The sequence below is a fragment of the Ipomoea triloba genome, chromosome 13 (genome assembly GCF_003576645.1).
Source record: "Ipomoea triloba cultivar NCNSP0323 chromosome 13, ASM357664v1".
In the NCBI taxonomy this organism is placed as follows: Eukaryota; Viridiplantae; Streptophyta; class Magnoliopsida; order Solanales; family Convolvulaceae; genus Ipomoea; species Ipomoea triloba.
Window position 1 is genome coordinate 9,490,435 of NC_044928.1, and position 16,489 is coordinate 9,506,923.

The 16,489-nt window shown below is 38.2% G+C and overlaps 1 protein-coding gene across 1 annotated transcript; it reads left to right on the top strand.

The window, feature by feature from the left end:
• Nucleotides 1-850: 850 nt before the first annotated feature.
• LOC116003003 (putative glucuronosyltransferase PGSIP8) lies at nt 851-6,445 on the top strand. Its single transcript, XM_031243187.1, has 5 exons — nt 851-1,221; nt 4,861-5,119; nt 5,235-5,436; nt 5,522-5,669; nt 5,813-6,445. The coding sequence occupies exons 1-5, from the start codon at nt 956-958 to the stop codon at nt 6,360-6,362; spliced, it is 1,425 nt and encodes a 474-aa protein (XP_031099047.1). The 5' UTR covers nt 851-955; the 3' UTR covers nt 6,363-6,445.
• Nucleotides 6,446-16,489: the final 10,044 nt, after the last annotated feature.

The window sequence follows — 16,489 nt, forward strand, 5'->3', positions numbered from 1 at the left end:
CTAGGCTTGTTCATTGCAATTAGACCTTCAACCAATTCACTCGAATCTGATTCAATAACGATGTTCGTATGCCCCATGGAGACAGCTAGATGTATACCTCTCAATGTTGCCCAGGCTTCAGCTTCTTATAAAAATTAATGGGTAAGTTAAAAGTTAACGGAATATTAACGGAGAAGAGAATATTTAACAGAAAACTTAACAGATAATCATAAAAGTAAGGTTATATTAGGTAATCTCTATTAATAATATTAATCTGAATTATCTTAACCATCTATTTGATTAAATAATTCATCTGAACCATCCATTTTATTAAATAATTTGACCGTCATTTTTTCTACTCATTTTAGGCCTAACTCTCTTTGGCTCTCATTAGTATATATATATATATATATATATATATATATATATAGTAGATATATATAGACTCTCTTTGACTCTTATTAGTATATATATATATATATATATATATATATATATATATATAGTAGATATATATAGTATAGTAGATAGATGTTTGATTGCAATTGTAATTTGACATTTGTGTGTTTTAATTCTCCTTGGTTTTAAAATTTTTTAAAATTTTCTTTTATAATTTTTAAATTCAGTTTTGTGTTTATATTCAATACACCTTCCCCAGCCTTCTCTCCTAGATAGTGTCCTATCACCCCGGCCAAGGGAAAACTCATCAGAATAAATGCTAAAGAAACCCCAGAAATACCCACAAAAATATGTATAATAATCCTGGAGTTAGCAAATGACGTCTGACCACAGTAGTTTATATTCTGTCCCGGTTGGTCATTGGCGAGTTTCATTCTTTCATTCCCGAGGATGTTTCGTGGGGACAAGTTCACCGGAATAAACATAGGAGTTGTAAAGGGCGGCAGATAGGGATTTGTTCTTTTGTTTCGCATTTTGAAGGGGATTACTTGTGTTTTTGTAGAGTGGGAATTAAGGAATGGCGCGTTTAAGGCTGTCTGTGTGGTGGTTTCTGGTAGCGGCGGCGGCGGGGGTAGCTGTGGTTTGTGAATCAACGGCGGCGTTTCCGGTCCGGGAGACAAGCAGAAACGCTTATGCTACGATGATGTATATGGGGACGCCGAGAGACTACGAGTTCTACGTTGCAATACGTGTCATGCTCCGGTCGCTGTCCCGCCTGGGATCCCAAGCCGATCTTCTCGTCATTGCATCCATGGACGTCCCACCTCAATGGATTCAAACATTGTAAGTCCTCTTTTTTTCTTTTTTCTTTTTTCATCCAAATACAAAGGGATTTTATTTGAAAATCTCCTATAAAGATTCTAATTTGAGATCATATTTTGAAATCTTTTATTCCCTCCATCCTATTGCTCGGGTTCGATTAACAACACTTATTAAAGTTGTTTATAATTTTTTTTAATACCATACACTCTATTACAAAGTAATATCTATTTAATATATATTTTCTTTATACGTTGTAGCCTAAAGAGTTAATATCACAGAGTTGCCAACTGAACATAAAGTGTTTAACAAAGTTATTTATAATTTAATTTTTCATATTATTATGTTTAGAATTAATATGTAAAATTTATATATTTAGAAACTAGGATAAAAATACTATTAAACCTAAAAGATCAAATTTAAAAATTATACGAATATACTAATGAAAGTTTAAAAAAAAAATTGACTCATTAATAATAAGTATAGACATGTAAAATGTGACCGAAGAAGTATAAATAATTACACATTTATCACAAAACTTCTTGTAAAAAGTTTTATATTTATATCACTAAAATTTCATAATTCTGAGCCTATCATCTTTTCCATTAAAGTAATAAGTAAGCAGTAAGATTTTTTTTTTGGTATTAAGCTCACCTCTCTTCTCTTTCATCTCTCCTACGTCAAACCAATAATCCGATTATATAATTGTATTCAATTGTCGTCACAATATGAAGTCTAATCTTATTACACTTTTATTAGAGATCCATATTATTAAATTATTAAATAATCCGAGACATTCTTATTACATGCGTCTCACATACATCAGCTACACATAAAAACTGGATAATACTTGTATGAGACCGTCTCACAAGTCTCAATCCGTGAGACGAATCGAATCTTTGATTAATGAGTTAGATCTTTAACCTCATTAATCTAAAAATTTGACACATCTCACGGATTGAGACCAGTGAGACAGTCTCACACAAATTTTTGCCATAAAAATTTGAGACAAAATAATATCAAATTTACACTCACACCTTAGCTTTTGTGGTTTTTAACCTCCTATTTTGTTTTTCTTTTAATAATACTTTTGTCAGACACGAATGTCAATTAGGCCAAATATGAATTAATTCTTCATTCCAATTACGGAGTATTTTAATTTACATTCAAAGAATTGGAATTGAACTAGAATTTAACCTTTAAAAACTTTTGACTTCTCATTTTGTATGTAATCTATTGAACAAGTTATAAATTCATAATCTTATTAATCGGAAAAACCTAGCTACTCGATCATTTTGGCAGTCATATTTTTGCTGGAACCATCAGTTGAATTCTAAACTCTAATATTGTAATCAATATAATGAGCTCTAAACTTAGAGGTAATAAAAAAGGTGAGAGAGATTGAGATGTAGTTAAAAGAGTAAATTTCGAGTGTTAAAATATAAGAACTTAAACCAACGATGTCTTGGTTCATCACGAATTATGAAATGAAACCATATTATAGTCAACACTATTAAAAAATTACAAGTTTTTAACCTAACTTTTTAAGTATTAAAAATTCTACAATTTTATTGTTGAAGCATATATAGGTAAAGATTTATTTTTTTATTTTTATTTTTAGGGTTGTGTGCAAGGCTGGTCTAAGATTTTTATCATTTGACTCAATCCAAAATTACTCGGTTAGCCTGGTCCTGTCCAGGAACTAATCAGGCATATGGTAGGCTAACTCACCCCTTTGACACTAGTTAGAGAGGGAGAGAGATAGCGTCAAGTGTGAGAGAGGAACCCAAAAAATATTTTCCAAGTAAAAGCTCTATAAAGAAATTTTTCATCAATAGCTCTTTTTCAAATTTTCAAACGGACCATTAATATTAACTAAGCTTTTTTTTTTTTTTTTTAATAGAATAGATATGGCTTGCCAGGCTTGGACAGGCAGGACAGTTGAGCTCCTACTTCTTACCAATCCTTCAAATATTATTAATAAATAAATAAACAATAAAGGGTCATTGCTAGAGTATCTTACAATTATATTTCATGATGTGTTATCTTTTTATTAACTCAGTACCACATTCATTGAGGCACGATCTCATGACCTCCCAATTTGAGAGAGTCACTATATGCCACTTGATTACAAAGTCATTAGTAACTACAATTTGCTTAGTTATATTTATTGTCAATAAATATTCAGCCGTCTGATTGATAATTGTAAAAATCGACCATGTACGATACCTATATTACTTAATTTGGTAGAATATATTCTTTTATTCGTCACAATCTCAAAATTATAACATAAAACTAAGAACCACTTAGTACTGCCAGAGATACTACTACTCGTTCAGCAAAGATGCTTTTGTTCTTGAAATACAGACAAAAGAACAAAGTTGGCAGCGACATTTGCAAACTTCAATCACTAAAATATCTGATTTTTTGGTCCGGCCTTATGTGTAGATAAGTGAAGTAGTGTTATATAAATATTCTTTGATATTTATATGTTTAAATGCTTAATCAATATTATCATTTATCTGTCATTGGAATATCACTTGAGAGATAATCCTATCCATCAATCCATGTAGTGTTGCTTAGTGTGAAGTTATTTATGCACCGGCCATGGTGTCATGCATTGTTGACAGGGACTTAGCTTGAGATCGAAAATGTCAAATTTTGAGAATAGGACTATATTGTTTTTGGGTTGTAGTGGTGGTGTTGACAGATTAAGTTAATAATTTGATAGTTTCATTTTGCTCCATGATAAATTTTATTGGTTCGACTCTAAAGATGATAATGTGGGATAGGTCCACATGAGCTAGCACGAGTACAACATATTTGGGCTAACTTAGGCACCGTCTTGGGTATCAATCATTATTGTCCACACAGTTATGTGGACCATACTATCAAATAATGAACATTCAATATAAAAATAATGTACATTCAGTATAAAAATAATGTACATTATATTCAGGGGATGTACATTATTTGTGTACTGAATGTACATTATTTTTATAGTATAAAAATAATGTACATTCAGTACAAAAATAATGTACATTTAGTACATTAAAAATGTACATTTTATTATGGTCCACACAGCTGTGTGTAATTTGCCCTTGGGTATAAGGTTGTGTTTGACCACTCTTCATGTAATTGGGCTTGGTCAAGCCTAGATCCATATTACTTTTACCTCTTTTTTACTATATATTTTTTTATTTAACCATATATGATTAATAAGAAAGACATTGTGGTCTAGTAGCATCGGTGTCCCAGTTTACACTCCCACATGGATTCTTTGTGCATCCATTGAATAATTCGCCACATTTTCTTTGAGTAAAAGGTATGAAAGTAGCCAAAGACCTTGTGGTCAAGTCAAGCGGCATAGCTTTGATTCTGAGCCCGCGTCCATAGAATAATTTGCCACATTTTCTTCGAGTAAAAGGTAAAAGGTAAATATAGCAGATAGCCCTGTGCTAAGTGAAGAGGAAATGGACAAAAAAAAATTTAAGTTGAAAATCACTGTTTCATGTATGTAATCCAGGTTTAATCAACTTTAACCCTGTTCCATATAGAAACTTGAAGGTGATGCAATAAAAACATAAAATCTTATGTATGAACCTGTCTGTACCATGAAACAAACCAACTCATGATTCCCATATGTTTTTTTTTTTGTTGCAGAGAACTGGAAGATGGGGCTAGAGTGATCAGGGTCGAAAATCTGAACAATCCCTATGAAAGCCAAAGCGATTTCGATAGGAGATTCAAGCTGACTCTGAACAAATTGTATGCCTGGAGCTTGGTGGATTATGACAGGGTTGTAATGCTTGATGCAGACAACCTTTTCCTTAGAAAAACAGATGAATTATTCCATTGTGGCGAGTTTTGTGCTGTCTTCATTAATCCTTGCATCTTCCATACCGGCCTTTTTGTATTAAAGGTGACACATATATGCATTTCCACTCCATCAGTGGAACTCTATCTAGTTCCTTTGCACACAATCTGCATTTAATTTTCTCAGAGTTTAATATTCTCGAGGCCGGTTTGAATTGCAGCCTTCAATGACAGTGTTCAATGACATGGTTCATGAGCTGAAGGTTGGGAGGGAAAATCCAGATGGTGCAGATCAAGGTTTTATTGGAAGCTACTTCCCCAATTTGCTTTATCAACCCATGTTCCATCCTCCCCCTAATGGTACAAAGCTTCAGGGACAGTTCAGACTTCCCCTAGGATACCAAATGGATGCTTCTTACTATTGTAAGTTTAGTTCTGACTGACTTTGATACCAAATTGAAACATATGTTTCGGAATTTGAGCCAGAGTAAATTTTTAATTTCTTCAGATCTCAAACTCCGGTGGCACGTACCTTGTGGACCTAACAGTGTCATTACTTTTCCTGGTGCACTTTGGCTAAAACCATGGTACTGGTGGTCATGGCCTGTCTTGCCTCTGGGCATCCAATGGCATGAGCAGCGACGCCAAACTATCGGGTAAGCTCATCTCATTTGATGTTTCTGCAATTTAAAGACTGCGTCGTCTAAGGGCTTGATCTGAGGGAGTATGTTGCATTTCTGCAAGATTTCTTGATTTGCTAGTTGTGCAGAAGCAATAATTTTGTTTGGTGAATTTTCAGATACAGGGAAGAGATGCTTACTGTGATCATTCAAGCAGTAATCTATGTAGGAGTGATTGCAGTGACACGCGTAGCACGCCCCAATCTGTCTAAATTGTGCTATAGATCACACCAAGACACCAACTTCAGTATCTTCTTGCTGAGAACCTGTCTTAAAATGGCTGCAATGTGGGTGATTCTAGCTGCCTATATAGTCCCTTTTTTCCTCATTCCATGCACGGTTCATCCAGTTGCAGGGTGGAGTTTATACCTGTTGGGTGTTTTCTCGTTCTCTAGTGTGGCATCAAACATGTTTCTCCTGCCAATGCTACCGGTTTTAGCCCCGTGGCTCGGTTTTCTTGGTGCCCTCTTCGCCATGGCTTACCCTTGGTACTCTGATGGGGTAGTTAGAGCGATGGTGGTTTTTGCATATGCGTTATGTACCTCTCCCATGATCTGCCTTGCGTTGTCGAAGATTGTGTCTCGTCTTAGCCATTCGCTGGAAAGGGAAGGTTTCTTGCCCGTGCTGGGTGAATCTGTAGCTCCTGCTGGGTTTAACAAGCTGTATTGAATGCAGAAGTTTTGTGTGCAAGTATATATGATTGCTTCCCAAACAGAAATGCTTTTAGGAATGGGGATTTCTCCCTTTATAAATATCTTGTGATTCATTCATGATAGAGTGACAATGTTTTTTTTCTTTCTTATGCGTATATGTGGTGGATGGAAAGTAGGTTGGGAATGAAGATTCCCGGGATGTTGTTCTCTAAGGATGGCAATGAGCGTGGAATTCACAAGCAATGTATTGACATAGACCTTAGCTTCTAGGTGCGCAGTTGAGACTATTGAAAGCATGAAAGTAAAGCAAAGAGATAATCAACAAATAAGGAAAGGGGGAATTGGATAGGAACCCTTGACATTATGCATTAATGACTAAGGTAGAATTGATAGATGTATGAAGGACTTTTTTTGGGAGAATTGGCAACAAGCACTAAGCCATTAAGACTTAGCCTCTTAAACAAATTAATTGACTAAAGCATTTTATCAAAACACTGGTATACCTCTTCTTCCGGGCCTTACCCTGTAACACCCGTATTTTCTAAACAAATTATTTTTAAATATAAATATGTTGTGAATAGAATTATTTTCCTATTATTAAGTATTTTAGTAAAGGCTAAAGCGTTATCCCGCACCATGAACCATTCTTGATTATTCATGTCGCACCATGATCTTCAATAACAGATATTTCGAGCCATAAACCAAAAATAAAATAAAAATTCGCCTAGCATTTTTTTGTATGTTTTCGGGTAACCCTGATGACATGGCACAGGTAACTTGCTAATTTGGGCTTATTTGTTAGTGACGTGGCTTTAATTAAATAAAATGGAGTCCATGTAAGCTTAATAAAATAAAATAAAATAAAACCAAGATCAGAGTTTATCAATGACTGCGTTTATCGTCCTTGCGAAATCGGTGAAATCGAACAATTGCTTCTGAATCCCCTAATCTGCGACTGCACTCTAATCGAACAACCCAGGGATATGTCCGACGAGCAAGAACCAGTGGAGCTCTTCATGGTGTTGTACCGTTGCGATCTTCTTCGAGGCTGCTTCGGTATCTGCTGCGACTCAGTGCAGTTCCATGAATGATCACTTTGTCATCATAAAATGGGTTTATCGCTGATTTTTTCAATTTTGATTTAGTTTGTACCCTAGCACTTTTCGTCTAACATTTTTCTTCCATTCCGCAGAAGCAGTTGTCAATTTCGTCGATTTCGCAGGGGATTCAGAAAGCAATCGTTGATTAACTCTTGTTTTATTTTATTTTATTTTTATTTAATTAATCTTACATGGACTCCATCTTAGAGCAAGGCCATCAATAAATATTGTGTAGTTAATGTCAGATTCAATACCTACATAGAAGGGAGAGAGAGGGGGAGAGAGAAGATTGGGAATCATCTGCAAATTTGGAGATCATAGCTGACAAGTGGGGTAGGGCATTAATGGGGATGAACGTATGTTGTGCGCGTCTCACGCACAGCAGCGCCCACTTGGGCCCGGTCAGGCGCGCCTGAGTTTTTTAATATTTTTTTTTAAATCTTATTTATTTTATCTCTTTTTTTCTTCTCCTTCCACTTTCTCTTTCCTAATCACACTTACAACAACCCCTCAAGAACCGTGAAATAATCTCATTGATAAGGATGCTCTTATTTAATTAAAGCCACGTCACTAACAAATAAGTCCAAATTAGCAAGTTACCCGCGCCATGTCATCAAAGTTACCGGAAAACCTACAAAAAGGCTAGGCGAATTTTTAGTTTTTTTTAGTTTATGGCTCGAAATATCCGTTATTGAAGATCACGATGCGACATGAATAATCAGGAATGGTTCATGTTGCAGGATGACACTTTAGCAGTAAAAATATTTTTAAATTAATTATTTTAGAATGGGCTTTTTGATAACATTTTATCAAATATCTTTAGCCCAATATATATATATATATATATATATATATATATATATATATATATATATATATATATATATATATATATAGGCGTGCTCCCATGCGAACTGCCGTCCGAGTAAGAAATGAGAACGCTTCACAACCGTCCACGTGTCCAGATCAACGAATCAGATGCAATTAAAAAAAAACGACGCGGTGGCATTTTCGTAAATAACTAAAACTTTGGTGCACCTAGTTTCACTTACAAGTGCACATATTTTCGCAAATACTTGCACTTACAAATGCAAGTAATTTACCTTGTTAATATTCATGCACATGGTGCAACCTAGGTGCACTAATTATAGGATTATGTGCACCTAGTTATAACATTAGGTGCACTTAGTATTAATGCTCAGTGTACAATTCACTTGCACCTGTAATACATTTTACTTGCATCTGCAATACATTTTAGTGCAAGTAATTTACTTTGTTAACATTTATGCACCTCGGTGCAACCTAGGTGCACCTAGTTATAATATTAGGTGCACTTAGTATTGATGCTCGGTGTATAATTTACTTGTATTTGTAATACATTTTACTTGCACGTGTGCACCTATTTTCACTTACAAGTGCAAGTGATTTACCTTATTAACATTTATGTACATGGGTGCACCTATGTGCATCTAGTTATAACATTACGTACACTTAGTTATAACGTTAGGTGCAACTACATGCTGGACACGTAGCGCGCTGCGATTCGTCCGCAGTTCTCTCTTGGGCTGCCCGTACGCACATGAACGTCATCCTATATATATATATATATAAGTATTGTAAGGCAATTTATATCGTGGACTAGGGTACACAATGCATTGTGCACCCCGTAAGGAGATCTGTTCTGTGTATTCTAGGTAATCGTTCTGTGTATTCTAGGCAATCATTCTGTGTATTCTAAGCCCCCGTTTTGTGTATTTATGTTAGTAACGCAGGTTTTTATGTGTTTGTGCATTCGAATGTTACGAGTATGAGTTCTGTGTAATTTGTGTTAATATTCTATGTATCCTAACATTCGAATGCACAAACAAATCACGTGTTACTATCATGAATACACATAACGGTTGCTTAGAATACACAGAACGATTGCCTAGAATACATAGAATTCATCTCCTTGAACTAAATAAATTCCAAACCCAAAACACTTGACCCAATTATATAAATGTATTTATGTGTTGTTTTCCTAACTCAGCCATGTCTCTCCTTGATACTTCATTGTTAAACATATGTGTGGCTAACAATCCTGACATTATTTATATTTGTTAGTTGTGCTAAATAGTCTCCTATAGGTTAGTCAGTAGTTATAACTTCCTTTCTCATGTACACTATTCATACCCTGCTTATTCTCATTAATCCACAACTCAATTCACAACCTCACATGGTATCTAGAGCCACAATCTCCTAAGAAAGTCTTTTCTTCTTTTTTTTTTCCCCCTTTCCTTTGTCAACTCTCTCTATTAATGGCATCTACAGTTGATGTTCCTACGATGTCTAATGAAGTGATCCAACTCACTGCACCATCAAACTCACCCCCACAAATTTTTCGGTCTGGAGACGCCAAGTTCAAGCTACTTTGATTGGCTTCAATCTCCTCGGCTACATTGACGGTTCTGTCAAAGAACCGGCCAAGTTTACCGATACTGCACAAACCACCCCAAACCCGGCACATTTAACTTGGTATCGTCAAGATCAAATAATTACTAATGCTCTTTTAGGGAGTTGTTCAGACACAATTCAACCCCTTATATCTTCTGCTACAATAGCTTGTGATGCTTGGAAACGGCTCGTTGCTAGTTATGCTAGTGCCTCTCGAGGACGCATTATTTCCCTCAAGGCCAAGCTCACTAAAAATCTGAGGGGTGCTCGGTCAGTTACTACTTATCTGAATGATATGCAGTCCATAGCTGATGATCTCGCATTTGCTCAATGTCCTATCTCTGATGAATACCTAGTTGTTTACATATTAACACAACTAGGGGAAGAATACAGTCCCATCATTTCTGCTGTTCGTATTCACGAAACTCCCATTTCATTAGGTGAGTTAGCCGACGTTCTCACAGATCATGAACGTCAATTAAAGGAGGCTGATGATGCCCGCCAGTCTATACTGCCCACTGCTAATGCTACCCAACGCAGTTCTTTTCCTCCACGGAACAATCAGCACGCTATAACCAAAAACCGAAAGTTCCGCAACAACAATAATAATAGCGGCAATAATAGACAACAATGGCCGCAAGGTGGCAATAGCCGACTTGGAGTTGTGTGCCAGTTCTGTAATTTTTCTGGCCATGAAACTCGGGTTTGCCGTAAGTTAGCCCAGTTTTTAAAGGAACATAATGTTTTTCCCATGCAGGCACCTCCTCCTTATCAGTCACCTACAGCCAATTCCACTATTGGGTCGTCTTCACCATGGCTGTTTGACAGCGGTGCTTCTCACCATGCCACCCCGAGGGTTACTCCTCTCCAAACTTTTTCTGAGTACAAGGGTCCCGACGAAATTCGCCTGGGCGACGGTAATTCTTTAAAAATTTCTAATATTGGTCAGACTACTATTCCCACTCCCACTTCTGTGCTCACTCTCCAAAAGGTTCTACGTGTCCCACAGTTGCATAATAATCTATTGTCTGTATCTCAACTATGCAAAACTAATCAAGTGTCCGTTGAATTTTTGATTCTCATTTTATTGTGAAGGATCTTCAAACGGGGATGTCGCTACTATGGGGGGCGAACATTAATGGTGTCTACTACGGACCACTCTCGTGTCAGCCCTCAATAAACACCACAAGTCTATCACCAGTATCGCACTGGCACCATCGCCTTGGTCATCCGTCCAATAAGGTGCTACATCTAGTGTGGCAACACTGTAATGTTCCTATTTCTGTGTCGTCCTTACGTCAATTCTATTGTCAATCGTGCAATATGTACAAAAGTCATAAACTACCTTTTGGCAAAAGCACTCTTGTTAGTACTAGGCCTTTGCAATTGATTTATATTGATGTATGGGGCACCTCTGAAACATCTGTTGATGGGTTTGTTTATTATGTCATCTTTGTTGATCATTTTTTCAGATACATTTGGCTATATCCTTTAAAAAGGAAATCTGATGTTTTTTGTGATATTTCCTCAGTTTAAAAGGTTAGTGGAGAAGTATTTCAGTATGTCAATTGTTTTAGTTTATTCTGACAATGGGGCGGAGTTCATTAAACTAGCACCACTATTTAATGCTCATGGCATTTCACATTTCACTACTCCACCACACACTCTTGAGCACAATGGCATGGCTGAATGGCGACATAGGCATATAGTCGAAACTGGCATGTCGCTCCTTCATGCTGCCGCTTTGCCGTCCTCCTACTGGTCTCACGCGTTTCAAACAATTGTTTACCTGATTAATTGGCTCCCAACACCAACTCTAGGTAATCAATCTCCGTATCATGTTTTGTTCAAACAATCGCCAAATTTTGATAAGTTACAACCTTTTGGTTGTCTTTGCATTCCCTGGATACGACCCAATAATACAAAAAAAAACTGGAACCTAAATCCCGATCATGTATTTTTCTTGGGTATTCAAACACTCAATCAGCCTATAAATGCCTTGATTTTGTCTCGAACCGTGTTTATTTGTCAAGGCATATACGTTTTGTCCCCAATGTGTTTCCCTCAAAAGAGTTTCAGGTCAAGTCAAATATGTCTACTGGTTTCCAGTCTTCTAACCTGCCACAAGTTCAGTTCAAATCACCCTTTACTACTACGGAGTCCGTGTATACAGGTGCCTCATCCTTTATAGCGCCGTCTATGCCGGTTGGTTCGTCGGCTGTGTCTTCTTCGTCAGAATCTACTAGACCACAATTGCCACACTCCGCTCCGTCGCCTGCGCAGTCCAGTGAGCACCGTCTTGCAGATTCTCACACCTCGTTGTCAGCTTCCTCGCAGCCTAACCATAACCTGTCGCCTTCTTCGAATAGTTCGTCGCCTACTGTTTCTACAGACATTTCACCCCCTACTCAACCTCAACCTACTCTTACGTCTTCCCAGCCAGCCACCACCACCGAAACTTCTCAACAGCAGGATAGGCTGCGTCGTTCTACCAGGCAGCGCCGTCCTAACCCCAAGTATTCTGATTATGTCGTCAACCACACCACTACACATCCCTTACCTCCCACTTTAGAGCCTTCTACCGTTGCTTAAGCCCTAAAAGACGCTAGGTGGAGGAAAGCCATGGATGAGGAGTTCGATGCCTTGCACCGCAACAAAACATGGCTTCTTGTACCTCGCGGAGTCGGGGTTCCGATTGGTTGTAAGTGGGTTTACCGTGTCAAGCCTAAATCGGATGGGTCGGTTGATCGATACAAGGCACGCCTTGTTTCTAAAGGGTTCTTGCAGACTGCTGGCCGGGATTACTTTGAGACCTATAGCCCGGTTATGAAACCGGTCAACATTCACCTAGTTCTAACTATTGCATTGAGTAATGGCTGGAGTTTGCGCCAATTAGATATCAATAACGCATTCCTCCATGGCACATTGCATGAGGACATCTATATGGAGCAACCACCTGGATATGTTGATCCTTTGTACCATACTCATGTTTGTAGGTTGACTAAAGCTTTGTATGGCCTTAAGCAAGCCCCTAGAGCTTGGTACCAGGAATTCTCGTTGTTTTTGCAGCGTTGTGGGTTCACTAAACCACAAGCAGATGCTTCGCTATTTGTTTATTCAGCTCATGGTGTTGTTTATTTTTTAGTATATGTAGATGATATTTTGTTGATAGGGAATGATTCTGTCTGGCTTGATCGTTTTGTTGGCACCCTGTCAGCACAATTTGCACTCAAGGACCTCGACACCTTACATCATTTTCTGAGTGTAGAGGTTATCACTACTGTTGATGGAATTTTTTTGTCACAAAGCCAATATATCATTGATATATTGACGCAATTCAAGATGGATGGTGCAAAGGATGTTTCAACACCACTGGCTATTTCCAAGAAGTTAATGCCGCTACAGGTGTCTGGTGCCGCGATTGATGCTACCCAATTTCGTCGCCTGCTTGGTCTAATGCAGTATTTAGTGCTCACACGGCCTGATGTGGCGTTTGCGGTCATTCGACTCTCACAGTTCATGCATGCGCCTTCGGACTTGCACTGGTAGGCTGCTAAACGATTACTGCGTTACCTTAAAGGGACGGTTTGTCATGGTCTACTCCTTCGAGCACGTCAACCGCTTTCGTTGCATGTATACTCTAATTCAGATTGGAGAGGTTACACCACTGCAGGTCGTTCTACTACCGCTTACCTGGTATACCTGGGCAATAATCTTATCTCTTGGAAGTCTACACGACAGAAGTCTGTCTCTAGGGCGTCCCTGAGGCTGAGTACCGGGCATTGGCAAATGTAGCAGCAGAGGTTCTCTGGTTAAGAATTTGTTACAAGAGCTAAAATTGGGTCTAGTGAAGCCTCCGGTACTGTTCTGCAACAATATTAGCGCCACGTACGTTTGTAAAAATCCAGTGTTTCATTCCCGCATGAAACACCTGGCCCTGGACTACTTCTTTGTCTGGGACTTGGTCTCGAGTGACACGTTGGTAGTACAACATCTTTCTTCCTCGGCTCAGCTTGCTGATCTTCTTACCAAGCCACTTGGCCGACATCAGTTTCTTCAGCTACGGTCTAAGATTGGTGTCTCCGACGGATCCTCAATCTTGCGGGGGCGTGTTAAACATATAGGCTGACATTATTTATATTTGTTATTTGTGGCTGACATTATTTATATTTATTAGTTGTGCTAAATAGTCTCCTATAGGTTAGTCAGTAGTTATAACTTCCTTCCTCCTGTACACTATTTATACCCTGCTTATTCTCATTAATCCACAACTCAATTCACAACCTCACATTCATCTCCTCATTCTCCATTCCGCCTCCCTATTTTCGTCGACGACAGCAAGTAGAGTTGTCAATACGGGCTCGCGGGGCGGGGCGGGCCTAAAACGGGGCGAGCTAAAAAAGCCCGCCCCTTGGCGGGCTTGAATTTTGTTGGCCCGCCCCGCGGGCATGGCGGGCCCCCACCAATTTTTTTTTTTCTTGTAAATTGTTAGTTTATTACTCATTTTTAAAAATTTTGTTATTTGTACATAAAAAAAAATAATTTAAATAATTTATACATAACTCACATAAAACATAATTCATCAAACATTAAACATTACATAATTGATTATACATAAGTGCATAATCATATTAGTAACATAACAATAATAAAACATTGCAAACAATAAACTATATATATATATATATATATATATATATATATATATATATATATATATAATTAAAAAAAACAGGCGGGTAGCCCGCGTCCTGCCAGGCCCGCGCTGCCAATCCCGCGGGCCTTGGCGGGGCGGGCCAAAAAAGCCCGCCCTTCGGCGGGCTTCAATTTTCGAAACCCGGCAGGCTAAGCCCGTTATGACGGCTCTAGTAGCAAGAAGCAGCAGCCATGGTTCCCCAATGTTGTGGGCACAGGAACCAATAATTGGCTGTTGGAATATTTTAAAATTAGTTTTATTAATTAATTAGGATGATTATTTTATAATTATTTTAGATTTAGTTTGTTAGAATTATATTAAATTTAATGTTTATCTTAGTTTGTTAGTTAGGATTATTTTATAATATTCTAAATAATTATCTCAATCGTGTGGTTGTAATATGCTTGTTAATGGCTATTTAAGGCCATTGCAAGCCAAATGGAATATACAGTAGAGAATTTTTGAGATAGAAAACTAAGTGTTTTCTGGAACTCGGAATGAGTTCGGCCGTGATTAGCAGGTCGGCGGCAGTCAGCGACATCTGCAGTAGCGATCGACGGTGATGGGGAGCTTGGTTGGTGGTGGTTTCGGGTTCTCCGGCGAGCATAAACCAGCAGCGGTGCTGGACAAAGCAGGGCAGCGACGGTGATGGAAGCTCTCCTTCTCTGACGTATATGCAGCAACTTTGGACGAGGGCGGCTTCTCCTTCACGCATGGCAGTCTGAGACGGCGGCAGCGCGAACGGTCCTTTCCGGCGGGCGAGGCAGGACCATGAGAGCTTTCTTTCCCCTGTTTCGACGCGACGTGTAGCGAGCATAGTAGACCGGCGGAGGTTGAAGCTTCTTTCTTCGGCATGTTGCGTAGAAATGGGAGGCGTTCGTGTGTGTTGATGGCGTCGGCGGTGTTTCGGTTCGGCGGAGTGAACTTGATGAAGAAGAAGAAGATGGATTAAGCATGATTAGCGCATGGATTAAAGTAATAACCTTGATTAAGGATTAATGACTATGCTTAAAGTTGAGAAGGTGGATTAATCCACAAATTAAGAAGGTGATTAACGCTAATGACTTTGGATTATGGCTAAACAGTAATTATAGATTAATTATGCATTAATAGTGGTTAAATATTGGTTATGAATAATGATGAAGGTTAATGAAAATGATATGGAGATTAATGGCTTAATTGGTTAGTGATTAATTGATGATGATGCTTGGTTATTAATGCTTAATCATGAGTTAATGAAGATGATGATCCTTGCTAATTATTATTATTATTATTATTATTATTATTATTATTATTATTATGATGAAGCGGTTTCCTTAACCAGTAGACACTCTGTGCGTAGGGCTTGGAGAGCTCATTTTCAAAAATCAAAAATCTCATTTTACTTTGCACGATCATTTTCAAAATAGATCATCATCATCCCTCTAGGCATCTTATGTTTAACTTGTCTAAATTTGATGGGAGGTGCGCATGCAGGTACACTTTTCTGCCATCCATGACAAGACGTGGGACATGATCACTGACGATCCCATACAAATCTTGGCGGTTAATATGAATCGAGCAGCAGGAGCACCCGAGTTCATCACCAAACCCAAATCTGCATACAATGCTGAAGAGCGAACTCGTAGCAATTTGGACAACATTGTTCGAGATATCCTATACAAGACTCTTGACCAGACGTTGTTCCCACGAGTTAGGAAGTGTAAGACTGCCAAGGACATATAGGAAACTCTTATGCTCATAGGCGAAGGTAATGAGCAAGAAAAAGAGAACAAGCTCACCATGGCTATGAAGAAGTTTGAGGACTTCATAATGGGAGCAACCGAGTCCATTGCTAAAATGGAAACCAGATTCATGAAGTTGCTTAGTGAGGTGGCTGATCTTGACAAGGAGTTGAAACTAAAGGAGATAAAT